The sequence below is a fragment of the Schistocerca americana genome, chromosome 2 (assembly GCF_021461395.2).
Source record: "Schistocerca americana isolate TAMUIC-IGC-003095 chromosome 2, iqSchAmer2.1, whole genome shotgun sequence".
NCBI lineage: Eukaryota > Metazoa > Arthropoda > Insecta > Orthoptera > Acrididae > Schistocerca > Schistocerca americana.
The window spans coordinates 832,616,215-832,643,835 of record NC_060120.1 but is presented as its reverse complement, the minus strand read 5'-3'; the positions used below and the strand labels follow the sequence as shown (position 1 = coordinate 832,643,835).

Sequence of the window (27,621 nt, the reverse complement as noted above, 5' to 3'; positions counted from 1 at the left end):
AGCACAGTTTATTTTGCAGTGAAATGAAATACGGAAACTTTCTTATCAGATGACCCTCATAATTTCAAAAATTTTACACTGGCAATCAAAACATTTAAATATAGTATTGTTCCACTTTTGGGGCATTGTCTTCTCCCACAGATATTCTGTACATAATTTTGATAATTTCTACTGTAATCAAAAATATAAACGAAACGGCATGCATAATCAGTCACAAATGTGAGTTTTTATTTAAAACATGATAAAACCATTTGTCACTTAAGAGTGATGTATTGTTTTATACATATTTTATGACTGTATTTCATTCACTATGAACAAAATTAAGTTGTCCTGTATTACTTTGCCTCAAGTGAGAGAAATCACATATTCACAGCCCCTTTTGTTCTGTTTTCTGGGAGGGAGGGGGAGGGGATGGAGGGAGGGAGGGGAAGGAAGGGAGGGTGAAATGCACAGTTAATTTTATTAAATGAACAAGGATTTCCCATAATGTGACAGTCAAGAGCTGTCCAATATTCCACATTTTGTTAAACATAAATGACAGTGTATGCTCCAACTATTCATGTTTTGTAACTCCATTATCTCTTGTTCTTTAAAGCAAAACAATATATTCATTACATAGATTTTTATTTATTTTATTTACAGTAGGAATGTTGTTTTCCTAAATGTGTGGATAAAACAATAATAAAAATATAGAAAAATCAACGCTGGGTGCTTTTAGCAATCTGCTCCTTAAGAACAAGGATGCTCTGCCTCTGTTCTGGGGGCAGCATAGCTATCTGTTCATCTGAAAGCTGCAACACTTGCATGATGAGAGCAGCCTGAAACAATCATACACAAATCACATTTATAAAGAATAGTAAAAGGAAGGTAACCTTGTGAGTATTTCAAGTACACTGCTTGTTAAAATGTACATTATATAATACAACCGAACTATTACTTCTGTCACAATAATTTACTTGACACTACATAAGAAAATGGCAGCTTCCTTGTTTCTTTCTTGGATTTACCCACCTGTAGGTGGGGCAGTTTTTTTTATCCCCAATTAATGCAGCCTCAATAAGACTAATGTTTATATTCCACACTTACCTTATTGTGACTCATCACAGGCCAGATTTTGAACCAGTTCAAAATGAAGTCCTCTGTAGTGACAATATGCAATAACTAGAGAAACGACTATTGTCTCTCTTTACTACGACCTGAGGTTTTCATTTCACAATTGCTTAAGCACTAATGACACTTCTACATTAACTGTAACCTACCTATTACGAATTCTGCCAGTCAAGAAATATTTAGCCACTCACATTAACCATTAAAAGTTTTTTTTTATATCAATGAAAATAATCAGTTTTTGAAAATATAACATAGCTGTAAAGATAGGAAATGTATTCACCAAGTGGTAGCAGAAGAAAACACATATAAAAGTTGCAATGTGCAAGCTTAGAGCCAGTGGCTCATCTCCTGGCAGAAGGGCTGAAGGGAAGAAAGAGGGATGAAGCAAAAGGACTGGCGAGGTTTAGGAAATGGACACAGATACAGAAAAGTTTCCCAGAAGACCAAGTCAGAGGATGAGAAGGAAAAACTCTAGAGAGGAGGATTTGGAGTATTATGAGATGGTGGGAGTGACGAAACAGAAGCAGAGAGGGGAAAAAAAAAGAAAATAAAGAAAAATATTGGAAAAATAAAAACATGTAAAAAAATTAAATAAAAAAAAAACTGAATGAAAATCATGCGAACAGACAGGGTTTAACAACCAGTAATGAGTGGGTGAGAATTTCTCGAGAGAAAAGTGAACAACATGATAGGAAAAAATTATGATACGAAAAAATTACAACAATAAAAGACAAGAAACAGACAAAAGCTTAAAAACAGAGCAAATAGAGAGGAAGTCATTGGAGAAAATGTAATATACTGTTTTTGGGAAATAAAATAATGCAAAAGATGGCAGTAACAGTTGACCAACGTGGTTTGGTGACAAACACACACACAACAACATGAAAGAACCACCTAGAAGCAAAGCAAGTGGCAAGGATGAAAGTAAAGAAAAGTCGTGTCTAATCTGCAAATAAACTGGTAAGAGACAATTGGAGGGGGAGGGGGGTGGTATTGTAGTGTACACTGAACCACAAACAAAGAGTTATGTGCAAATTTGTAAATAACAATGGATGCATCTAAGCACATGGAAAACAGTACTAGGAAAGATATAGGGGCAACATTTTAGTTAATAATAGATGTACCGATAAACGAATGAGTGAAATAGCATGAAAGGTTGGAAACAGATGACAGTTTGAACACGACAGATGATGACAAAGACTGACAAGGGATTATGTAATAATGAATGATGGCCAGAAGAGCTAATAAATCAATGAAAATAATAAGTTTTTGAAAATATAATGTAATTGATAGATAAAAAAATCTACTATCAAGTGGCAGCAGGAGTCAACATACACAGAAGTTATGGAAACGTTCAAGCTTTCAGAGCCAGCAGTTCCTTCATCTGACAGAAAATTTGTATCAAAATGAAAATTCACTCGTGGAAACTGTAACGTCATGAGACAAACTCGTTGGCCATTACGTACCTTCAGTAGGCAAAGTTCTTAGAACTGCCCGACACACAAAACATTACAAAGTGATTATCCTAGTTTTCGGAACTAATAACTCCTTTCATGGACAGAAAAGAGATACATGTTGTGGATGGCCCAAAAAGGAAGAGCAATTTTCTCAACTCCCAGGATGAGAGGGGCACACCTGTTAGCTTAATAAACAACTTTTTTCAACACTATTTCAGAAATAAGTGTGTAAAAAAGAGTCTTAACTAAAAGCAACAAATTCAATTCAGTCATTCATGGCAGTATACTGTACTTACAAATTCTCACTATCTTTCAGTCTTTTGGGGTGGCTTGCTGTCTGAAATATTTATAGTAATGGATTTCTATTTCTGTTAAAACTTACTTCAACATCTTTCATTCTGAACACAGCTACAAGAGCCCCCTCTAAGTTTTTCCAAATTTTTTTGCAATAAATTGTTTTATTGTTTATCAAACTACTTGCAATTAATATTTGTCCACTTTTGCATGGATTCAAACTGTTTCAAGAAATATTTTTTGCAATCTGAAGTTCATACCCCCAAATACATAGGTGAGAAAGAATTCCAACATTTCCCTGAGGTGATTAAAATTGCTATCCACACATTTTTTTTTTTTTGTTTTGACATAAAGGAGTCAAAGGAGTCATTACGGAATAAATCAGATGAATAGGACAATGACAGATCAATTCAATGTTATTCTGTTGGAGTGCTGCATTATCAGGATGAAGAATGTGATGTTTCCAGTTGTCCCAATTTCATCAATGATTTGTGGCAAACAAATTATTGTACCCCATTCATCATTAACCTTTTCTTGATCCTTTAAAACAATGGTCACAATATCTCCATCCATAAACAAAACCCCTTTCTTTGTTTCTTTTTGTCCTGGAACATCCAAATAGTCAATTACTACTAGTCTCTGGCTCAAATGAACATAGACAAATATTGTATTTCCTTTGTCAAATCTTTTTTAGCGTTTCCTTAATGCAATTTACACTACCTTTTTTTTAGTTCAAAATACTTTCTGTAGGCATTGTTCCACAGCATCTAAACAATACAAAAAGAGATATCTTAAATTTGCCAAAAGCAGTTATATTAATAATAAGTATCCTTTTTTGTTAGTTTCAATCTTAAATGATCATTAGGTTGACATAAAATGAAATGAAATGATTATATGACATTACTGAATTAAGATACCACCAGCAGTAACACTTTTTTTTTTAAAAAAAAAGCCAGTAATGCCCATCTCAACAGCATCTTATAATAATTATTTGTAAAAATTAAAAGCTGACCCTCAGACTGTGTAAGCAAATTCTCATGTTTTGTCCTGCATGTTGTGCACTGTTTCAGTGAGTAACAAGCATATGAACAGATTAACTTTAAAAAAATAAAAAAAAAATGCGAAGAACCAAAATTTACTGCACTATTAACTTTTTTCCCCTGTTGTTGTCTGAAGTCCAAAGGCTAGTTTAATGCAACTCTCCATATTAGTCATCCTGTCATCTTTATCTCTGCATAACTACACAACCATAATCCAGTTGAGCCTGCTTCCTGCTTACTACAGTCAAGTCAATCTCCCCCTAAAATTTTACCTTCCAGTTCCTTAATGCCCCAGGATGTGTCCTATCAAGCAACCCCGTCTTCTAATCAATTTTTGGCATAAATTTCTTTTCTTCCCAATTTGATTCAGTACCTCTTCATTAGCTCCATGACTACCCATCTACTCTTCAGCATCACATTTCAAAAGCCTCTAGTCTCTTTTTGTCTGAAATGTCTATCATCCTTCTGTCACTTGTGTACAAGGCTGCACTCCAGACAAATCCCTTCAGAAAGGACTTCCTAACAAATTTATATTCAATGTAAAAACATTTACCTTTTTCCGGAATGCTTTTCATGCTATTGCCAAACTGTACTTTATACATTCTCTACTTTGCCTATCATCATTTATTTTGTTGCTCAAATAGCAAATCTCATCCACTACTTTCAGTTTTTCATTTCCTAAACTAATTTCCTTGGCATGATCTGATTTAACTTGGCTATGTACCATTACCACTTTTTTATTTTTGTTGATGTTAAACTTATAACCCATTTACTATACATTATCCATTCCATTCAACTGCTTTTTCAAGTTATTTGTCGTCTCACAGAATTATAATGTCACTGGCAAACAAAGTTTTTATTTCTTCTCCCTAATAGCTCCCTTTCCAAATTTATCTTTGATTTCTTTTGCTGCTTGCAAATCATTCATACTGAACAACACTAGAGATAGACTACTACCTAAATAATTATTTGCAGAGTACAGTTTGATTCTGTGATAATCAATCCTACCTTTTCCTGATCTGAAGCTGCTCCTGGTGCACTGCTGGGAGATGCTGTCGATGCAGCAGGAGCGGGTCTTGGGGCTGTCACTGGAGCTACCGGTGCGGGTGGCCTTGGAGCAGCAACGGGTAACGGAGCTGTACCTGCAAAAATGTTTTCTATGGTACATTTAACCCAATTAAATGGATTTTTCTACTGTCAACTAAATGTGACTTTATGGCAAATCAAACATGACTTACAGTATAAGGAGAAATTTTAGTTTTGAATAAAGTTATTGCAAAAAAGTTAATAGAAAATTAACAAAACAGATTTATACTGTGCACTGGACTGTTGTTAGGCAGAGTAATAGGGGTTGCATATGCTTTTCTAACATTGCTGCAAGTTGAATTTAGTCCACATAATAGGTCTGCTATGCAAGTTCTAACCTATTTTCACATTACATTGTAAGAGAAGTGGTCTTCACCAGCTGCAGAACATCTATACTTTCTCTAGTGGGGAGAGCAAGTATGCTGCTTTCGTTGTACACACTGACACATGGCAAGGAAGCTGTTATGACATTACACGAAGCTTGTGGTTAGATCTAAATCTGTTGACAAAAATCTCTGTTGTTGCAACTTTGAGGGTAAAAGCACAGTCTTTCAGTCTGTATTTTATGTAACCACACAATTTTTCAATGAAGTCCCCTTTTAAGTTAATGCATTTTGTTCAACATATACCCAGCGCGTAGAAGCACGATTTGAGAAGGCCTTCAAAGCACCATTCTATGTAACCTCTATATTGGAGTTCATACATTTCTGAGCTACAAATTTCTTGAAGTATTAGAACAGATGCAAGGCAGAGAATTTTTACTCTGCTGAATACAGTGGATGTTCCTAAAATTTATATTGCTAATCTCTCACTTTTCAGTTTTCCCCACTGCAAATGCACTTTTGTCGGCAGATGCATTATACTGCTAAAAGGTGAACTATCCCCACTTTCTTTCACAATCCAAATATCCAGAAGACATTCATGTATTCTTTGAAACAATAGTATACCACAATCTACTTCCTTCTGAACTGTGTCACTGCTTACATGTTTTGGGACCTAGTTGAACTGATTAACTACAACATGCTATACACCAGTGGTTCCTAACCTTTCTTAGACCATTACCCCGAAGTGCAACTAGACACTGCTAGCACCCCCTCCTCCACACACAACTCCTTCTCACGTTTGAAAACTAATTATCCACAGTGAGGGTAGACACTTGCTACAAAATATGTCCCCTGCATTACTCCTCTCCGTTTGCACTTGCTTGACCTGCACCCTGCAACCCCATTTAAAATGCAGCATCAGCAGTAATAATAATTATAATAATTTGTACAGCACTACAGTAGCCCTTATGTAGTTACTGCTGTGTCATTCTGTCAATTAAATCATTTATCTCTTTTGAACCTAGTAATGAAGCAATTTCTGGGCTACTGCAGATCGTACCTATAACGTGGAAAAGACATTTTCTTGAGATATTTAGCATTTGTTATGCAGATGTCTTACTTTTATCATCGGCGATGTACAGGAAAAACAACAACACGTGTGTAGCGGGTGGACTGTGGGAGGAACTTGCAACCTGTGTCGCATTAATGCTACTACTTGAGAAAAAATAATTATTGACAACTTATATAATCAATATTAGAGTCTTATAAAATTGTGGTAAATGGTACTGATGTTTTTAAAATAATTTAGTTTGACTTGTTTAGTTTTTAAGCCACAGAAAATTTCATTTTACCCATCAGGGGGTAATTATCCCCAGGTTGGGAACCATTGCTATACACAATATTGATACAAAAATTACCTGTCCGAGGATCCACACGTTCCCTTGGATCTCGTGGAAATCTGTCAGCAACAGTAACTCTTGGGTCACGGGTGAAGCTGTGGATATTTCAACAGTTTTAGAAACAAAACATCAATAGATACATGCACATTTCTTACAGTCTCAAAAATCTCACTCCTACAAAAATACTTGAAACTGTTTGTTCTACAGAGTTTTGTTGGACCATGCCAAAATGAACTTTAAATGCGAAACCAACCTCTCGACTGCATCCACATTTTGAGTGCTGTAACAGATAACAGAACAATCATAATGCATCTCGACACAAAATAAAGACTATTTCACTAGTTACATCACATTAACTTATTAATAAACTGACGTCTTTTATCAATATTTAGTATTATACTACATTTTGCATGAAAACTGCTCTCACACATATACATCCATGTTTACTATACTTTTAGAAGTGTTGCTTAAACATCAAATAATTTTGTCTGCAGTGGTAAGCAGAGCAATGCCCACTGACAAACTTATTCTTGCACAATATCAATACATATAAAGTAATACGTTTAAGGAATAAAGTGGCAACAACTTGCCAACAGGCAAACAAATGTTGCTAGTTTCTAGATGAATCCTCCTTCAGAGATGTACAGTCAATTAGTGGCTCACTAGCTCCTCCGCACAGACTAGACATCGATCTTTTTCTGTAAGTGCCTGTTGTCAGTCTGATGCCTTCATGGTATACTGTGTACAACAGTGTTACATATGAAGTTTTGGCAGAGCCATTAATGCTTCACCTGCTGTTCAGAAAGTATCAGACAAAGGTTTTACAAAACTGCTGCAGGAAGGACTTGTCTATCCACTGAGACACTTTTAAGATTTCTAATGCTCTGAGTGCCCTCCCTTCACGGTTCCACTAGTGTGATACCTATGTGAGTCTTTGATCAAATACAACCATCAGGAATCAAACTGACTAATTAAAATGGTAAACAATGTATTTAAAATGCAGTTATGTTTTGCTGAAATGCTGACCGAAGTCATTCACAATGAACACACATTGTATTATCTGTTAAAAACTGAACCTATCTTTCATAGCCATCCCTCCAGCAATTGACAAGTAATGGATGCAAGACAGAATACATAAAGTCACCTACAAAAGTCCTCACTGGAATTATTACTGTGTCAGTTATACTGTTTACAGGCTTGGTGAAAGGGGTGACACTTAAAATACTCCCTGGAGGGACACCATTCTCTTGAATAAAATTGCTGAGGTGCGTGTCTCCTATCCGGAAAGAACAACTGTTCTTCATGGAAGGATTGTGTAATGTGCTGGCCAAATGGGTTGCTCAGCCAGCCTGAAAATAAAGACGCTTATCAAGGCCAGCTGAGAAGTGGGTGCATCAATGAGATACAGAGGGAAGAGATGCCAGAGAAGCAATAAAGCTGGAATGCGTTCAGAGAGGCACTACGAACTTAAGTCCGAATGCGTCCCTTCTGCAGCTATGTTATGGCACAAGTAGGTATTTATTCGTCTTTATCGGAGACCTTATACTCAACTCAAATGCTCTTGTGGCTGGTGTGGTATGATTCATGGAACTGAAAAACTCTTGGTACAGACTTTTTATGGTCTTCAATTGCTCCCTGTGCTTTTGCCCTGGCAACTGTAAAGACTGCTATGTTTCACCTTCACAGTGTCACCTGCCAGCTGCAGAAAAACTTTCATCATTTGAACAGGAAATAGGTTGCTTCCTATGGTACTCTGAGGTATAGACATCTCAGCAGCCTGGTGGATCACACTTGTAATAAACTACACCAAGTCCATGGCATCTTCCTTGTGCTCATGTATAGCTACTGAATATACAAATCAAGTTTGCTCTGTTGAGAGCCCATTTTGCTGACTTTCTTTTAGTGTCTCTTCTGTCTGGAACATGTAACTGGAAAGGGAAGTGGTCATCTGAATGATGATTACGTCTGCTTTCTACTCTGCAATTTCTCTCAGGGCAACACACTTTACCAATCTTCCTTTAATTCTTTCAGGTTGAAACATATTTCTCTGAAGCAGAGTCCACAGTTGCCATGAATTTCTTATCCGACTTCACACCAGCTTCAACTACTGAATTTTAGTTTATTTATATGCTAACATACAATTTCAGCCTTAAACCATTTTCAAGAACGGTGTTAATTTTTTTACAAAAACAAAGTTACCTCATCAATACACACTTCACAGTTAAAAGCAGCGATAAAACGGAACATATATTACACTGTATGCAATAAATTAGCATATACACCGTTGTCCAAAATTAAAACAGCAAATGGAAATTTTGCAAAGACTGCATGTATTTTGTCACCAAACGGTATAAACAGGCGATAGTAAAGTAGGAACAATGTAAAGAATACATAATGTAATCAATTACAATATGCATAATGGTAGACAAAAATGTTCTTGGTTTTTTTCAACTTCAAAAATGGATTTGCACACACATTCTGACAACTGATTAATGTGCTCAGGATGAGGTGTGACCTCTCGCACCAATACAGGCCTTACAATGACGGGACATGCTGTGAAAGATGTCATCATCAGTCTTATGTTGAGGCAATAAAGCCCATTCTTCCTGCAGAAATGCTCAAAAGTCTTGGAGAGTGGTTGGTGGATGCTGTCGTGATGCACTCTGTCTCCCTAGTGCATTCCGAACATGCTCTATGGGATTCAAATTGGGAGAGTGAGCAGGCCACACCATGCATGCAATATCTTCTGTTTCCAAAACAACATCTACTACCTGTGCTCTGTGAGATCAAGCATTACCGTCCATCAATACGAAGTCTGGGCCCACAGCAACTCCTAACAATCGTGCGTGAGATCATAAGATCTCCTCACTGTACCTGCCAGCAGTTAAAATCACTCTACAATCTAAACTGGGACTCATCTATGAAAAGAACATTGGCACACCGTTTGACCATCCACATGGCATGTTGACGGTTCCACATTAGATGTTCCCATCTGTGAAGACATGCCTGAGGTAAACAGACAGCAAGTCCCCAACAATAAAGGCCATTCTGCTGAAGCCTTCTGTACACTGTTTGCCTCAATGCAACACATCCAGGGGATACTGCAAATTCAGATGCCAGTTACAGTGCAGCACTAAGGCGGTGCCGTCATGCCCTTACTGCCAAACAATGGTCTACTCTTTCTCATACACATGTTGGTTGGCTGGTTTGAATAGGGGGGAAGGGACCAAACTAATAAGTCATCAGTCCATTGTTCCTATTCTAATAATTCCACAAGAGAAAGAATAAAACAGACGACACTCACAGCACAAAACTGGGAGAAAGGGAAAAAAACCACAATAATGACAGAAAGACAATAACCACTACAATACACAAAATAGGACACAAAAACCAGAAAGAGATGCAAGAAACAGGTGGAAGAGATTAAAACAGGAGAGCAGATGACAGTGGCTGACTGACCACGAGAATAAAAAGGAGAAGCCAGCCACTCTGCAACACATTAAAACCTCCAGCCTAAAAGCACTAGGGTAGAGGACACAGAGGGATAAACGACAAACGCTAAAACTTAGATAGAAAGACAACCCCTCCCCCCTCTTATGCATACAACATAAAACTACATCAGCTGATGAGGCATTGTCTGCTAAAATTAATGGTAACGAGTTCGGTAACCCGAAGATATTGTCGCAGGGCAGACAAAGTAAGACAGCGCAACAGAGTATGGGCCGCTGTCAACCGGGCGCTGCACTGACACTCGGTTGGGTCTTCACGGTGCAGGAGATAGTCATGGGCCGCCCAAGCGTAGCCAATGCAGAGCTGGCAGAGACCCATAGAGTCCCTGCGATAGGCCTGCATAGAGAACTTCCACACATTCGTAGTCTCCTTTATGGCACTCAGTTTGTTGTGCAAACCAAGGTTACCCCATTCCATCTCCCAAAGCCTAAAAACCTTGTGGCATAATACTAAATGCAGGTCAGTTTCAGAGATGCCCATTTCCTGAAGCAGTTTCCGCGAAGCCTGTTTGGCCAACTTGTCAGCAAGTTCGTTGCCTAGGATTCCGACGTGTCCTGGGACCCAGACAAACACCACTGAATGACTAGACCATTCCTGGGCATAGATGGACTCCTGGATGGTCACTACCAAATGATGGCAATGGTAGCACTGGTCAATAGCTTGTAGGCTGCTCAAGGAGTCAGTATGGAAAAGAAACGAGTTGCCAGAGCATGAACGGATGTGCTCAAGTGCACGAGATGTGGCCACCGGCTCTGCAACGAAAACACTGCAGCCATCTGGCAAGGAGTGCTGTTCAATATGTCCTCTGTGAACATAGGCAAAGCCAAGGTGACCATCAGCCATCAAACCGTTCGTGTAAACTACTTCAGAGCCCCGGGACAAGTCAAGAATCGAGAGGAAGGGACAGCAGAGAGCCGCAGGATTAACTGACTCCTTAGTGCCATGAGAAAGGTCCAGATGAAGCTGCGGCCTAGGTTTACACCATGGAGGTGTATGCGAATGGACTTAGAGTAGGGGCGGTAAAGGGAAGGACTCCAGTTCAGACAGAAGGGACTGGACGCGAACCACAATTGTAAGCCCTGACCAGGGCTGCCAATGAGGGGGAGGAACCGCTGTGGTTGGGGAAACAAGATGGTAATTTGGATGCTCAGGAGAACTACGAATGTGTAAACGTAACTGGCGAACAGTTGTACACACCTGATCTGCAATGGAGGGATTCTAGTCTCCACCAGTATGCGGGTCACTAGACTCAATCTAAAAGCTCATGTTACTAGTCTAACTCCGCAGTGCTGCATTGGGTCTAGTAACCGAAATGCTGAGGGTGCCGCCTGCCAAACCATAAACCAGACTCCGATAGTCAAGGTGGGTTGAACAAGGGCTCCGAAGAGCTGCAGCAGTGTAGAGCGATCTGCACCCCAGGTGGTGTTGCTCTGGCACTGGAGGGCATTGAGGTGCCACCAGCATTTCTGCTTAAGCTGACTAAGATGAGGAAGCCAAGTTAAGCGGGCGGTGAAAACTAGTCCTAAGAACTGCTATGTCTCCACTACAGTGAGTGTATCACCATCAAACTAAAGTTCTGGTTCCAGATGAATGGTAAGACACCAACAGAAGTACATGACGCACGACTTTGCGGCTGAAAACTGGAAGCCGTGGGCTAGAGCCCATGACTGTGCCTTGGGATGGCTTCCTGTAGGCGCCACTCAGCAACGGGAGGAGGAGTAGGAACTGAAAAAGTCATCTGCACACAGAGAAGGTGAGATGGACAGCCCTACAGCTGCTGCTAGACCATTAATGGCCAGTAAAAATAGACACACACTCAATACAGAGCCCTGCAGGACTCCATTCTCCTGGATATGGGGGGAACTATGGGAGGCACCAACTTGGACATGGAAAGTACAGAGTGACAGGAAGTTTTGGATAAAAACTGGGAGCAGAGCGGGCCTCAGAGACCTCACTCATATAACGTGGTAAGGATATGATGTTGCCAGATTGTGTTTCCTTAAATCAAAAAAGACAGCAACCTAGTTCTGGCATCTGCCATCCAAATGGAGACACGAGATTATCAGTGATAGAGCGACCCTGGTGGAAACCGCCGTGGCATGGAGCCATTAGGCTCTGTGACTCCAGGAGCCAACACAACTGCAAACTCAATATACGTTCTAACAGATTACAAAGAACATTGGTGAGGCTGAAGGGTTGGTAGCTCTCCACATCAAGAGGGTTTTACTGGGTTTGAGCACTGAAATGATTGTGCTCTCCCGCCATTGTGATGGGAATACACCATCACAGCAGATACGGTTGGAGACGATGTAGAGATGTTGCTAGTAGTCCGACGAGAGATGTTTAATCATCTGACTGAGGATCCGATCTGGCCTGGGAGTTGTGCCGGGGCAATGTGAAAGGGCGCTGATGAGGTCCCACACAGTAAATGGAGCATTATAGGGTTCACTGTGATGTTCAGTGAGTGAGAGTAGTTTTCTTTCCATCTGCTGTTTGAGGATGCAAAAGGCTGCAGTGTAATTCTCCAAAGCAGAGAAGACATACCTCTCCCAACACTCGTGTTTTGATCTTTTTATAAGCTGGCGAATGCAGGCATGGAGCCGTCTGAAAGCTATCAGGTGCTCCAGGGAAGGGTGCCGCTTATGTCGCTGTACAGCTTGCCAATGCACCTTAATTGCATCAGCAATGTTTGGTGACCACCACAAGGTACTGACTTTCGCTGGGGCCACCCTAAGGAACAAGGGATCGTGTTTTCCGCCACAGAAACGATCGTTCTAGTGACCCGCTCAACCACGACATCGATGGTACCATGTGGGGGAGATTCAACGGTGACAGCAGAGGTGAAAGCTTTTCAGCCTGCCTTGTTTAAAGCCCACCTGGGTAGGCGTCAGGGGGAATGATGCTGGGGGAGTGACAGGAAGATGGGAAAGTGGTCACTACCACACAAGTCATCATGGGCTCTCCAGTGGACATATGGGAGAAGTCCAGGGCTGCAGAGGGGTAAATCAATGGCCGAGTATGTACCATGAGCCACACTGAAATGTGTGGGGGCCCCAGTATTTAGGAGGCAGAGGTCCAGTTGAGACAGTAAATTTTCGATATCTCTACCTCGGCCAGTATGCATGGTGCGACCCCACAAGGGGTTATGGGTGTCAAAATTTCCCAAAGTAGGAAAGGTTTAGGGAGTTGATGAATCAGTGCAGCCAATATGTTCAGGGATACTGCATTATCTGGAGGAAGATACATGTTGCAGGCAGTGGTTTCCTGTGTTGTCCTTATCCTGACAGCCACAGCTTCAAGAGGAGTTTGAAGAGGCATAGGTTCACTACATACCGAGTTAAGGACATAGACGCAAACTCCACCTGACACTATTATATTCAGTATGGTTCTTGTAATATCCCCTATAGCCATGGAGGGCAAGGGTCCGCATTGCCGGGAACCAGGTTACCAGGAGAGCAATGCACAAAGCAGGTGTAAAGCTTAACATTTGCTGTAGCTCAGCCAGGTGGTGGAAAAAGCCGCAGCAATTCCACTGGTGGATGACATTATAGTGAGGCTGGGAAGGCATGAATCGCTCAAGGAGGCAGTTTACACCTCAGAGTCACCCGCTGCCACCGATTGAGTACCTGTGCGATCTAGATCCTCAGGGGATGCCAGAACCTCCACTTCATCTTCAGATACACAGCTTGTAGGTAGCAGTGGTGTGGGTGCCACCACAATGTCTTGGATCTTGAGGGGTCTTTTTCCTTTTAGGTTTCTCTTGCTGATCCTTAGGTTTTTCTGGATGGAAGGGCTTCATTAATTCAGTCTCAGGGACAGAGGAGGACCGTGAAGCCCTAAGACCAGCTACCTGTGGGTGCTTAAGCCATTGGCAGGTGTCTGCTTTGCCCCCGGTAGGAACCTGGCAAGGGAGTGACCCAAGGGACCTGTCCCCAGCGAGAGGAGTCTAAGAAGACTTGCGCTTCTCTGGCTGAGAAGTGGGGAGTGATGACCCCGAAATAGGAAGTGCAGGAGCAACAGGGATAGAAGTGGTGCCCCCACAATCAAGGGGAGGTAGAGTCTTACAGCTCTGAGAACCAACTGTAAACGGAGGAACTGAAGGGGCTAGAACTGTTGTCATTGCAGCAGCGTAAGTGGATGTCATACATACAGGATATAGCTGTTCAAATTTCCTTATAGCCTCAGTGTACGTCAATCGTTCCAGGGTCTTGAATTCCATAATTTTCCTTTCTTTCTGTAGAATCCTGCAGTCTGTTGAGCAAGGGGAATGGTGCTCTCCGTAGTTGATACTGGCGGGGCACATGGAGTATTAGAATATGAAGGACATCCACAATCTCGACAGGTGACTCTGGAAGTACAGCGGGAAAACATACACTCGAACTTCCCACACTTAAAGTGCCTCATGGTTTTACATCACTGTGGTATACCATCACCCTGACCTTCTTGGGTAATGTGCCACCTTTGAAGGCCAAGATGAAGGCACACGTGGCAACCTGATTATCTCTCGGATACCGATGGATGCGGCAGACGAAATGAACATCTTGTCACTCTAAGTTGTCGTGCAGCTCGTCATCAGACTGCAAAAGAAGGTCCCTGAAGAATATAATACCCTGGACCATATTTAAGCTCTTATGGAGTGTGATGGAAACAGAAACATCCCCCAGCTTTTCACTGGAGAGCAATGCCTGTGACTGGGCAGAGGATGCTGTTTTTATCAAGACTGACCCAGACTGCATTTTGGACACTCCTTCCCCCTCCCCAAATATATCCTCTAAATGTTCCACAAAGAACTGAGGCTTCATTGACATGAAATATTGCCCATTAGCTCTTGCACATACGACGTACTGGGGTGAATAAGGTCCACTGCCATCCTTAGCCTGGCATTCCTCCCATGGTGTGTTCAGGCAAGGGAACGATTGGGGGTCATACTTCTTCACATTAAAGTTAGACCTTGACCATTTAGAGACTGCTGGCATTGGACCACCAGCAAAAGATAACGTAATATGCTTCATAGTGGCATTGGACCACCAGCAAGAGATAACGTAATATGCTTCATGGCATGTCATCCGCCCTGATGCCACCCACTCCGACCAGGGGTCCTTTCCACGGGCGCTGCCAGCCTAAGCAAGGGCCACCTGGCAGGATGGCCATTGCTGGGAGTCCCTATGCCCCAGGGAGATGGGCATCTACTCCTTAGCATATGTGAGGGGTTAATGGTGCAGGCATCATCAGAGCGATCCCTGTGTAGTCAGGGGGAGCGACAGCCATAGGGTACATAGCGGGCTCACCACAATGGACTGGCTACCGTGCTGGATACGAGGTGCAAAGAAGTCCATGATCATCATCGGCGCAGAAATGACAGTGCACAGTGGATGGAGGAAAACACACCCAGGAAGGTGTTCTCGCCCCCCAGATGGAGAATGAGCGGAACTGCAAAGCCATGGCGTTCCAAAGAATGCTGAAGGTCTCAGTGCATGATGGACATGAAAGATCATGTAACGCGCCCTTCCCCAATTGGCTCACGCTTCGGCAAAATTTGGAAGAATGGAGGTCAAAGCCTACAGGAGCCATCACAGAAGGTCGAAATTGTTAAGACTCCTTTTAGTCGCCTCTTATGACAAGTAGGAATACCTTGGGTATATTCTAACCACCAGACTCACAGGGTGAAATGTCACACTTGCTTGGCCCTGTCCTGGTCGCCGGGATACAGTTTCTCTCTTTATAAACTGTCACCTCATCTGAGAAACAATAGAATGATTCATGTTAAGCCATCGGGCAATATTAATTTGCTATTCCCCTGCTTCCATTCTTCCTGTGGCCTTCCACAGCAGAGAGTCTGTAGGTGTCTTCTCTGTGTCATTCTGCACAGTGTACACAGTAACTGTGGATGTGGGACTATCCTGCAACACTACCCCACTCGACAGATGCCCTGAGTTCATTGCTGGTGTGGTTGTCCATAGATCGGAAAGCCATCTTCCATGCAGAACACAATCGTAACAACATCTGTTGACAGTTTGTATGATTATATCATGAATTAAACACAGGATGGGCAAATAGCAGTTTGCTGCTTTTGACACCAGTGTACATTCATGGCCATCAAAATTTCATGACAAATTTTGCAAACTGGCCCATGTGTCTGTTGTATATGAAGCACTCCTGCTAGCCTATTGCTTTTGGATGCAAACCTCATATGTGTAATTAAAATATTCCAACTATAACTATTCCTGTAGTAGTGTGACAATAAGTTCAAATCACATATACAGATACAACACATGTTGAGTGGATAACTAAAACAAGTCCTGAGTGTAGGAATGTTATCTTAAGGGTATTTGAAAATGGCTTAAGGCTGAAATTGTGCAACAGTGTATGAATGAACTTAATTTCAACAGTTGAAGGCAGCTTGGAGTAATTTAAGTGCTTAGACCATGGATAATCAACCTTTTTTACTTTCCGCTCACTTTTGTACCCCTATTAGCAGTAAAATTTTCTAACTGCCCATCAGTTCCACAGTAATAGTGCTTTAGAAAGTAGGGAAATAACTCTATAAATCACGTATAGTTGATGATCCTGAGAAGCACCAAGTCTCACTTTTATCTACAATAATGATGCACGCTGAAGCAATGAACTAAAACTTGTACCAGCTCCAGGATTCGAATCCGGGTCTCCTGCTTACTAGGCAGATTTGCTAACAGCTGCACCACAGTGGCATTGTGGCTACCAGAACTGTATGGATTACTGTAGTATATCTCCCTCCTCGACACAAATTCCAATTCAAGGTTCAGCCCACCACAGTTTTTCTAACAATCCAAGTTCCAATCCTCAATAAGTCTTCCTTCTTCTTTTCCTCCCTTCCTTTTCCATTTGCACTAATCTCTGTGTCCTTGTTGTATTCCCCTCCCAGAGATCCGATTGAGGGGAAGCTTTATCTCCGGAATATTGTACAAAGAGGTACATCCCATGAACATCTAGGGAAGTAATTCCAGTGGTGGTTTCCCACTGCCTTCCCATAACAAGAAACAAATTGGATGTACCTGGAATGTGTGAGGTGAGATGGGGTGGTTTTGGAGAACTAGAAAGTGCTGACTTTCGACTGTACTATTTAGGTGAAGATAAAAATGGAATGTACAGGTTGGAATTTTGATAGGTAAAAGACTGAAGGATAAGGTTATCAAGGTTGAATATGTTAGTTGAAGAATATTGATGATGAGATTTAAAGGGAACAAAAAGACTTAGTTATCATCCAGGTCAATATCCCAACAAATAATCATTCAGACGAAGATGTAGAAGATTGTTATGATAAGATAGAAAACTTAGCAGAGAGAGAGAAAAGAAATGCATAATGGGTGATTGGAATCCAGTAGTTGGTGAGGCATCAGAAGGTAAAGCTCTGGGAAAATTTGGACTGGGAGAAAGAAATGAGAGAGGGCAAACATTGTTGGAATACTTCAATGAAAATTTCACAGAAGTTGGAAATATTCTATTTGGTAACCACAAAAGAGGACGGTATACTTGGATATCTCGATTTGACAACAAAAGATATCAAGTTGATTACATAATGATACAACAAAGATACTGAAATTGCCTAAAGAGTGTCAAAAGTTATCCAGGGGCAGATATTTATTCAGATCATATATTTGTAGTAGCTGAAGTTCTAGTTAAATTGTAAAGAACCTGGAAAGGACAGAAGAGAGAGCACATTGACAGACAAGGCAACTATGAAAAATCAGAGAATGCATATTGTGAAATCATGATGCAAGGACAGGAAACAGAATGCACTGAAGGAAGATGGGATCGTTTTAAAAATGGGATCAAAAAGGCAACTACGGATATGCTTGGAGTCAAGGAGAGGAAAAAAGCAAAGAAAGAATCGGTAACACCAGATATGATAACCGAGATGGATGGCTGCAGGAAATGGAAAACTGTAAACACAGAAGAAGGGAAGCGCAACTATAGGACATTAATAATGAATTAAGAAGGGAGACAGAACAAGCAAAGGAGAAATGGCTCACAGAAAAGTGTGACAAGATAGAGAAAGAAGGAATATATAATTTGATGTACAAAGAAGCAGTGGATTTGACATTCAGGGAAAAGGGAAACAACAATGGGCCAAAGTAAAGAAACGGAAAAATGGTGAGTGAACCCCACGAAATAATGAGAAGATGTGAAAAATATATAGCATGGTTATATGATGCAGACAGCCGACCAAGTGAAGAAGATATTGGGGTAGAAGAAGAAAAAATAGTTGCAAATGTTGATAAAGGAAATGCAAGACTAACTAGTGAGATTAAAGCATCTATGAAGGAGATGAAAAATGGAAAGGCAATGGGAATTGATAAGATTCCTATGGAACTGTTGAAGTCGTTGGAGAAAGAAGGGAAAAGGGAGTGGATTGAATTGTGTAATCAAACATACAAGGTGTACAACTTTGCTTCCCCCGTTTGCCGATAGGTGGCAACAACGGTAAGTAGCGGTCAAAAGAAACAGATTGCAGACGTCAGGCAGTTAGCTTGGACCTCGGTCAACATAACCTCATTCAAACATGAGTCGATTTGTGTCTGCATCATAAAGTTATTCTTGATTAAAAATGTCAGTTTACAAGCCTAATTCTTGTCATTTGCGGGAGGTGTTACTGTTTTGTTTCAATATGTAGAAAACAGCGGCTGAGTCTCATCAAATGTTCTCAAGTACGTATGATAAGGATGCTATTAATGAAAGAAAGTGTCGTGAGTGGTTTCAATGCTTCAAGAACAATGATTTTAACGTCATAGAGCGGCATAGTGGTGGAAGAGAGAATATTTTCGAAGATGCAGAATTGGAGACATTGCTGAGCGAAGACTCGCGTCAAACTCAAGAAGAATTGGCACAATTAGTGGGAGTGACACAGCAAGCCATTTCAAAATGTCTCAAGGCTATGGGCATGATTCAGAAAGAATGAACTTGGGTCTCCTGTGAGCTGATACCAGAGATGTTGAACAGCGTTTGTGTGTTTGTAAACAGTTGCTTCAGAAGCAAAAACGTAAGGGATTTCTGCAATGCATTGTGACTGGGGATGAAAAATGGCTTCATTACAATAACCTTAAATGCAAAAAATCATGGGGATATCCTGGCCATGCTTCCACATCGATGGCCAAACCAAATATTCACGGTTCCAAAATCATGCTCTGCATTTGGTGGGATCAGCTCGGTGTCAGGTACTATGAGGCGTTAAAACTAATTGAAACAATCTCAGGTGCTTGTTATCCAACACAATTAATGTGTCTGTGCAGAGCATTAAAAGACAAACGGTCGTAATACAGCACAATGCTTGACCCCACGTTACAAAAGAAGTAAAAACGTATTTGGTAACGTTAAAATGGGGAGTCCTACCCCACCCGCCGCATTCTCCAGACATTGCTCCCTCTGACTATCACCTATTTAGATGGCCTGGCTGACCAGCATTTCTGATCTCATGAAGAAGTCACAAATTGGATCGATTCGTGGATCGCTTCAAAAGATGAACAATTTTATCGACGTGAGATTCGTACATTGCCTGAAAGATGGGAGATAGTAGTGGCCAGTGATGGAAAATACTTTGAATGATACATGTGTAACCAATTTGTTTAATTAAAGCCTCAAATGTTGGGGCAAAAATGGCAGAAGCAAAGTTGTACACCTCGTACATGACAGGAAAATGGCCAAAGGACATTACAGAAAGTATCTTAATACCTATAGAAAAGAAAAGGAACAGCAAAAAGTGTGAGGAACATAGAACAGTGAGCCTAATATCGCATGCAGCCAAAGTCTTGCTGAGGACGCTCAACAGAAGGCTATATAGAAAGCTAATAGGAGATGAACAATTTGGTTTCAGGCGAGGAGTGAGAAACAGAGATGCCATTGGGTTACTGAGAGTGGTAGGAGAGAGGTACATGGAAAAGAAAAGGAAGGTGTATGTTGTGTTCATTAATCTTGAGAAGGCTTTTGACTGTGTCAGATGGGACAAACTGATGGAAATCCTAAGGAAACATGAAGTTGACTGGATGGATAGACGGCTAATTAGAAATTTATATTTGAACCAGAGAGCAAGAGTAAGAATAGGTGTGATAAGTGAAGAAACTCAACTGGGAAGAGGTGTAAGACAAGGTGGTTGTTTATCACCAACACTGTTCAATATCTACCTGGAGGAAATTACTAATGAAAATTTTGATGGAAGGAGAGGAATTTGTATAGGGGGGTTGGAAAGTGGAGTGTATAAGATTTGCAGATGACATGGTTGTGATGGCAGAGAGTGCAAGAGAGATAGAACAAATGTTAGATGATCTAAACACAAAATCAGATGAATATGGAATGAAGACTAACAAGAAGAAAACGAAAAGCATGGTAACTGGAGGAAAGGCGAGAAAATGCCATATGAAAATAGGGGGAGAGGAAATAGAGCAAGTGAATAACTTCAATTACTTGGGAAGTGTAATAATAGATGATATGTATTGCTCAACAGAAATTAGGAAAAGAACTGCAAAAAAAAAAAAAAAAAAGGATTCAAGAGGAAACAGAAATTACTTTGCGGACCACTAAACAAAGATCTGAGGAAAAGACTTTCCAAATGTTACATCTGGAACGTTGCACTGTAGGTGCTGAGACCTGGACATTGTGGAAGGGAAATGAAAGAAGACTGGAGGCACTAGAGATGTGTATATGTAGAAGAAAGGAAAAAGTGAAATGGGAAGACCGAGAAAGGAATGAAGAAGTATTAAGAAGAGTTGGAGAAGAAAGAAACATGCTGAAAGTCACCAGAAAGACAAAACGAAACTGGATTGGACCTCGTTTGAGGAGGGACTGTTTATTGAAGGAATGAAGAGAAGGAATGGTGGAGGGGAAAAGGGGAAGAGTAAAAAGAAGATATCAGATGCTGGACAATATCAAAGGAGACAAATATTCAGAAATGAAAAGACTGGATATCAACAGACAAAAGTGGAAGAGGCTTAAACCATTACAATACCTGCCCTAAAGCAAATACCATACTACTACTACTACTACTACTACTACCACCACCACCACCGCCGCCGCCGCAGAGGCTCTCCAATATTGGAATAGAACCTTAGCAGTGAGCAAAATGGGGCCAATCATGACCCCTCAGGTGTAGGTGATATATTAATCAGTTGATGTTCCTGAGACATGCTAGTCTTATTTACTTTTATCTATGATAATGAAATAGACTGAACAGGTAAATTAAATCTGTACCAGTGCCAGGATTTGAACCCGGGTCTCCTGCTTACTAAGCAGATGCATATGATTAATGGAACAAACAATGGAAAATCCAGGATGGAATGTAACAATACGGGAGATGCTGAGCCGCGATAGGCACAATAAAAAAAAATGAGAAATTTCCTACCAACTATCCTTCCCACCCCTCCTACCGTAGTATTCAGCCATCCAACGAACCTACACAATATACTCATCCATACTTACACAACCCCTGCTCCCAGTCCCTTACCTCATGGCTCATACCCCTGTAATAGACCTAGATGCAAGACCTGCCCCATACATCCTCCTACCACCACCTACTCCAGTCTGGTCACTAACATTACCTCTCACATCAAAGCAGGGCTACCTGTGAAACCAGTCATGTTATCTACAAGCTAAGTTGCAACCACTGTGCTGCATTCTATGTAGGCATGACAGCCAAAAAGCTGTCTGTCTGCATGAACGGCCACCGACAAACTGTGGCCAAAAAACAAGTGGACCACCCTGTAGCTGAACACGCTGCCAAACGTGATACCCCTTATCTCAATGACTGCTTCATAGCCTGTGCCATATGGGTCCTTCCCACCAACACCAGGTTTTCTGAATTGCGCAGGTGGGAACTTTCCATGCAATTCATCCTATGTTCCCGTAACCCTCCTGGTCTCAACCTTCATTAGTCACTGTCCTCACCCATCCAGCCCCCTCCCTGTTCCCATTCCAGCACTACACAGCCGTCATTTCACCGCCACACCCAGTCTTTTAATTTCTTTTATTTTTATTTTTCTCCTTTCCACTACTTACCCCCTTCCCCCCTCCGCACCTTCTCTCCCAACCTCTGTCTAAAATGCAACACTTCACTGTCCGCCGCTCCCACCATACTATCCCTCCCCCTCCCCGCCCCACCCCCCTCCTTACCCCCACCCAGTTGCCACTCCAATCATGCACTGGTGCTGCTGCTCGCAGTGTAGTTTCAGCTCACTGAGACTGCAGATGTGTGTGCAAATTGCGCTTGTGTGTGTGTGTGTGTGTGTGTGTGTGTGTGTGTGTGTGCTGCTGACAAAGGCCTTAATGGCCGAAAGCTATGATTGTGTGAATCTTTTTATTGTGTCCATCGCGGCTCAGCATCTCCATTATATGGTGAGTATTAACTTACCTTCTCCCGTATTGATTAATGGATCACCTTTGCCTGAGGTACAGGCAGCATTAAACCCATTTCACTCACTGTTAAGGTGTTATTCTAATACTGAATAGCCTCTGCAACTCTGATGCGAGTTTAGAAGGGATATAGCAATGGGCTGAGGCATGAACTGGAATTTGTATTGAGAGAGACATACTAGGGTAATCCTTGCAGCTGTGGTAGCAGTAGCGTCAGTTGGTACGGCAGTTAGCGTGTCTGCTTAGTAGCTGGATTTGAATCCCAATGCTGGTACAAATTTTAATTCATTGCTTCAGCCTACATTATTACTTTATAAAATTTATAAAACAGAGTCAGTGCAAGATAAAGCGTATACTACTACTTCCCAAATGCTTTATGCCAAAGTTTTATGGAAAACTAACAAAAATGTTTTTGTAACCATTACTACCTACTGCCAACCATCAAAGCTGAAGCACCCACTACTCAGCAGTAGGGGCTAACTTGACTACCACTGGCTTAGGCACTTGGGGCTAGTGAAGTGCAGCTTCATAATTGTTTGACCCATTTCAAATAACTAAGAATTCCTTCTTAACTTTTCCATGGAACTCTGCCTAAGTAGGATACAGTTTATGATCACAGACACGGGTTATAATGCAGAGACCGGTGGAACCAACAGGCGGTTTCTGAGGTCAATGACAGCAGAGTTCCTGGAGTGAGTGTATAAGTAAAACAAGTCCTGAGTGCAGGAAAGTTATCTTAAGTGTATACAACAGTCCAGGAACCAATCCAAATCACAAATGTAAATTAGGTAATGTTAAGAGTACTCTTCAATAAGCAAAACAAAAAGCTTCAGTGACTACCAATAAAGTAACTGGGGCCAATAAAGTAACTGGGGCAAGCTGGGCCACGCTACTTAGCAGCACACACCCATCAGTGGGTGGCACCACCTTACATTTTTGCCATGGGTGCAGCGCCTTGTGTGGGCACAAGCTGGCCAGAAGCAACATATGGTGTGAAAGTTGTTGTTCCTCAATTAGCTCCCATCACTGGTCACTGCCGACTTCCTGTAAATGGCTAACATGAGAGCAGAGGTTGTAGTGGTATGACGCGCACTGATGGGCTAACTTGTCCCTTGTATGGTTGCAGAGGTCATGCCCAGTCATGGATGGAAGGGAAAGGCGAGTGTTATGTCTTGTTGCTGACTGAGCTGATTCTGATCTGCATCAGCTCATGGCTGGCCACAACCTAACACATCAGTTGCCCCCTATTGGAAATAACAAAACCTTGGGTCCAACCAGGGTTCTGGCCAAGAGTATGAGCTCAGACATGGAACCCACACAGTAACATGGTTGTGTCATGAGCAGAGGGCCCACTGAGCTGGGAAAAGCAGGTCAAAAAAGGGTGTGGAGTCTGTGCCCAAGTAAACTTTTGGTTGGGCTATATCAATTTACAGGGGTGAACCAGTAGATGGTGAGGAAGCTAATGAGTGCATAACCACAGTTGTCTGCCATCAATACTTTGTGCACCTGCATCCTGACCATCCACTCGGCTTCCAAACTGGATGCCAGACAGAAAGGGAAAGTCATCAGTTGCTTAATGCCATAGCATTGACAAAAATTCCGAACACCGCAAACTGGGGGATGCCGTTGGAAACCAGGATATAAGGTGCACCTTCTATTACAGATGTGATGGACAGGGTATTGATAGTAGCTGCCGTGGTAATAGTAGTCATCCACAGCACATATGGAAAGTTAGAAGGAGCACTGACAACTAGCAACTACATACATACCACGAATAGTCCAGCAAAATCAACGTGCACTCTATGCCAGGGATGGCAGGGCATGACCAATGGCTGAAACGCTATGCTGGAATCAACTGGTTGTGGGTGCAGGCTTGGCAGTTCCAGATGCTGCATGCAATGGTGGCATCAACCCCAGGCCAGTACATATTATGCCGTGCCACTGCTTTCACTCTGCACATTCCTCAAAGTGCTTTGTGGATGAGCTTCGGTATGTTAGGAGCAGAGCTAGGAGGAAACTACCACCTGGAATTTCGAATCTTGCATAACTACCAAAATATGTGCACCATTCTGTTTTGGTGTCCTTGGGGAAGTGCTACGGCCAATCCTCTGCCCCCCCCCCCCCCTCCCCCATGCAGCAGACAACACACTGCAAAGGAGTGTGTTCACAGCCCTTTTCTCCTGCTACTTCACACACTGTCATTGGGAATTCATCAAGGATGGGTTGTTGATTTGCGTTTAAAGCAAAACATAGCCCTTCAGTTTGTCAAAGTCCGCATCTGGGTCGCATGGCCAGTGGAAATGTGCATCAGTTTTGGAACACTGTGTGGTGGGCCAATAATGGATCTTGCAGGTATAGTTATTTAGGAATAATTCCCACAGTTGCAGCTGCTGCATCATTTTACTGGGAAGTTTTGAATGGAGAATGGGGACCAAACAGAGAAATATGGGGCTTGTGGTCGATGATCAGGTGAAACTTAGTACCACAGAGATACTTGTGAAACTTCTGGACTCCACATATGGTGGAAAACACTTCTTTCTCAATTAGTAAGTAATTTCTCTGCACCAAAGTTAACATTTTAGTCCAGCACATCATTGCCAAGATCGGAACAAGGGGTCATTTTTTAAAGTTGCATGGCATAGCTAAGACCACAAGAATTCAACAATTTTTTTAAGCAACTGATTGAGTGAGCAGGAAACCGAGGTCACATTAGGAATAAACTTGGGGTAATAGTTTACTTGGCTGAGGAACAAGTGTATATCTTTGAGGTTTTTAGGAACTGATATTAGTGATTGCTTTCACATGATCCTGTGTTGGTGCGTGCTGATCTTTACTTATTTATGCCCCAAGTACTTGACACTAGGCTCAAAGAAACTTCACCTATCGAGAAAACTAAACAGACAATGGGCTTGGAGCTGCTCAAACAACGTTGTGCAGGTGCTGCTCCTGCAAGGCCCCAGTAAATAACAAGCTATCTAAATAATGAACACAGCTCATTGTTACAAATAATGAACACTGTTTGAGATACCTTGGATGGATGGCTCAAGATATCCTTGAAATATCGTGGGAACGCTTGCAACCCTAAAAGGCAAACTACAGAACTGACGCACTGTCGATTGCTTTAAGGATATATGGGCTTGGGACCCCGCTTCACAGCCTAATGTAGGTTCAAACAGCTGCTTTCTGTGAGTGGGATCACACTTGAAATTAGATTTATTTATTGCTGGATCTGAAAACCAAACTGTTTAAAAGTGTCCAAACATAATATGTCGATAGTTATCCCAGAGGTAACTACTAGCAAGGTTAGTTGCCGAACTACATTCCTATACTTACAAGGGAACCTCTCCATCGCACCACCCTCAGATTTAGTTGGCACAGTGGATAGGCTTTGAAAAACTGAACACAGATCAATCGAAAAAACAGGAAGAAGTTGTGTGGAACTATGAAAAAATAAGCAAAATATACAAACTGAGTAGTCCATGCGTAGGATAGGCAACATCGAGGATAGCGTGAGCTCAGAAGCGCCATGGTCCCATGGTTAGCGTGAGCAGCTGCGGAACGAGACGTCCTCAGTTCAAGTCTTCCCTCGAGTGGAAACTTTACTTTCTTTATTTTCGCAAAGTTATGATCTGTCCGTTCGTTCATTGACGTCTCTGTTCACTGTAATAAGTTTAGTGCCTGTGTTTTGCGACCGCACCGCAAAACTGTGCGATTAGTAGACGAAAGGATGTGCCTGTACAATGGGAACCGAAAACATTTGATCGCAAGGTCATAGGTCAACCGATTCCTCCAAAGGAATACATGTCCGATATATCCTATATGACATTGGTGACGGCGTGTGCGTCACATGACAGGAATATGTTGTCGACCCACCTAACTTGTACACTTGGCGAATGGGTAAAAAGATTCTTCTACCTTGCCCGATTTAGGTTTTCTTGTGGATGTGATAATCAGGCCCAAAAAAAGTTATGAAAACATAAGAGTTTCTCACATAAACTGCAACAAATGAAAGCAACAGTTTCACAGTCGCACAGTTTTCCCTTTTAACGTTTTCAAATTTTTCCGTGTGCAGACCGTCAAATCCTGCATATGTCCAAGCAAATCTGAACATGTCCTGGAATTTTGGAGAGCGAAGTTGATTATGTGTGAGTGCCTGATCTTTGATAATTGGCTGAAAATAAAAAAAAATAAAGTTTCCACTCGAGTGAAGATTTGAACCAAGGACCTCTCGATCTGCAGCTGCTCACGCTAACCACGGGACCACGGCGCTCCTCAGCTTAGCCTATCCTTGATTTTGCATATGTTGCGCATGGACTACTCAGTTTGTATATTTTGCTTCCTTTTTCATAGTTCCACACAACTTCTTCCTGTTTTCTCGATTGATCTGAGTTCAGTTTTTCAAGGCCTATCCACTGTGCCAACTTGCAACTAAATCTGCGGGGGGTGCGATGGGGAGGTTCCCTTGTTAGCTTGGTCTACGATCTGACTCCACAATGGGATTAACTGGTCATTGTACTTTACCACTTTGTGTTGAAGAGACTGCAGCAATGGACTGGTATGTGTCCACATTAACCAGACACACGGCCTTGCCTGTGTTCAAGTGGAAATCTGTAGTCGTCCCATTAATGTCTGGTTGCAACACGAGATGCAGTATCCCGCCTGCTGCTGCCATGACAGGCATTGGTAAGACAGCATGTAGTGTGCTGATGATCAATGTTGGTGCATGCCATTTAAGGCAGACACTCACAGGATGCCACAGTTTGTGGCATTCAACACTGACGATGTCACAGAAAGAGCAGATACGCCATTGACGCTATTGGCCTCAATCTGTATACTATTTGATTGTGCAAACTTTGGAGGGGTCCTTTGGCGACAGATAAGAAAACACTGTGTGAGTTGTGTTCACTTTGGAACACAACAATGGCGAACAAAGCACTTCCATTTGTGCTTGTCCATTGATGATGAGAGTGGGGGATCATCAATGATGAGAATGGGGGGGGGGAATTGCTAATTACTGCACAAACTA

At 41.9% G+C, this 27,621-nt stretch overlaps 1 protein-coding gene across 2 annotated transcripts in view; it reads right to left on the bottom strand.

Annotated features, from left to right (window-relative positions):
• Positions 1-607: 607 nt before the first annotated feature.
• LOC124595479 (cleavage stimulation factor subunit 2 tau variant) overlaps positions 608-27,621 on the bottom strand; it is an 88,716-nt gene continuing 61,702 nt past the window's right edge. The window contains exons 6-9 of one of the 2 annotated variants that reach the window (XM_047134238.1): positions 6,964-6,990; positions 6,729-6,805; positions 4,910-5,043; positions 608-818 (exon numbers count right to left, since the gene is read on the bottom strand). In XM_047134238.1, the coding sequence (XP_046990194.1) occupies positions 699-818; positions 4,910-5,043; positions 6,729-6,805; positions 6,964-6,990 (358 nt within the window). In that variant the 3' untranslated portion in view covers positions 608-698. The remainder of the gene's footprint in view (positions 819-4,909; positions 5,044-6,728; positions 6,806-6,963; positions 6,991-27,621) is intronic. The other variant, XM_047134239.1, reaches the window with a different exon arrangement.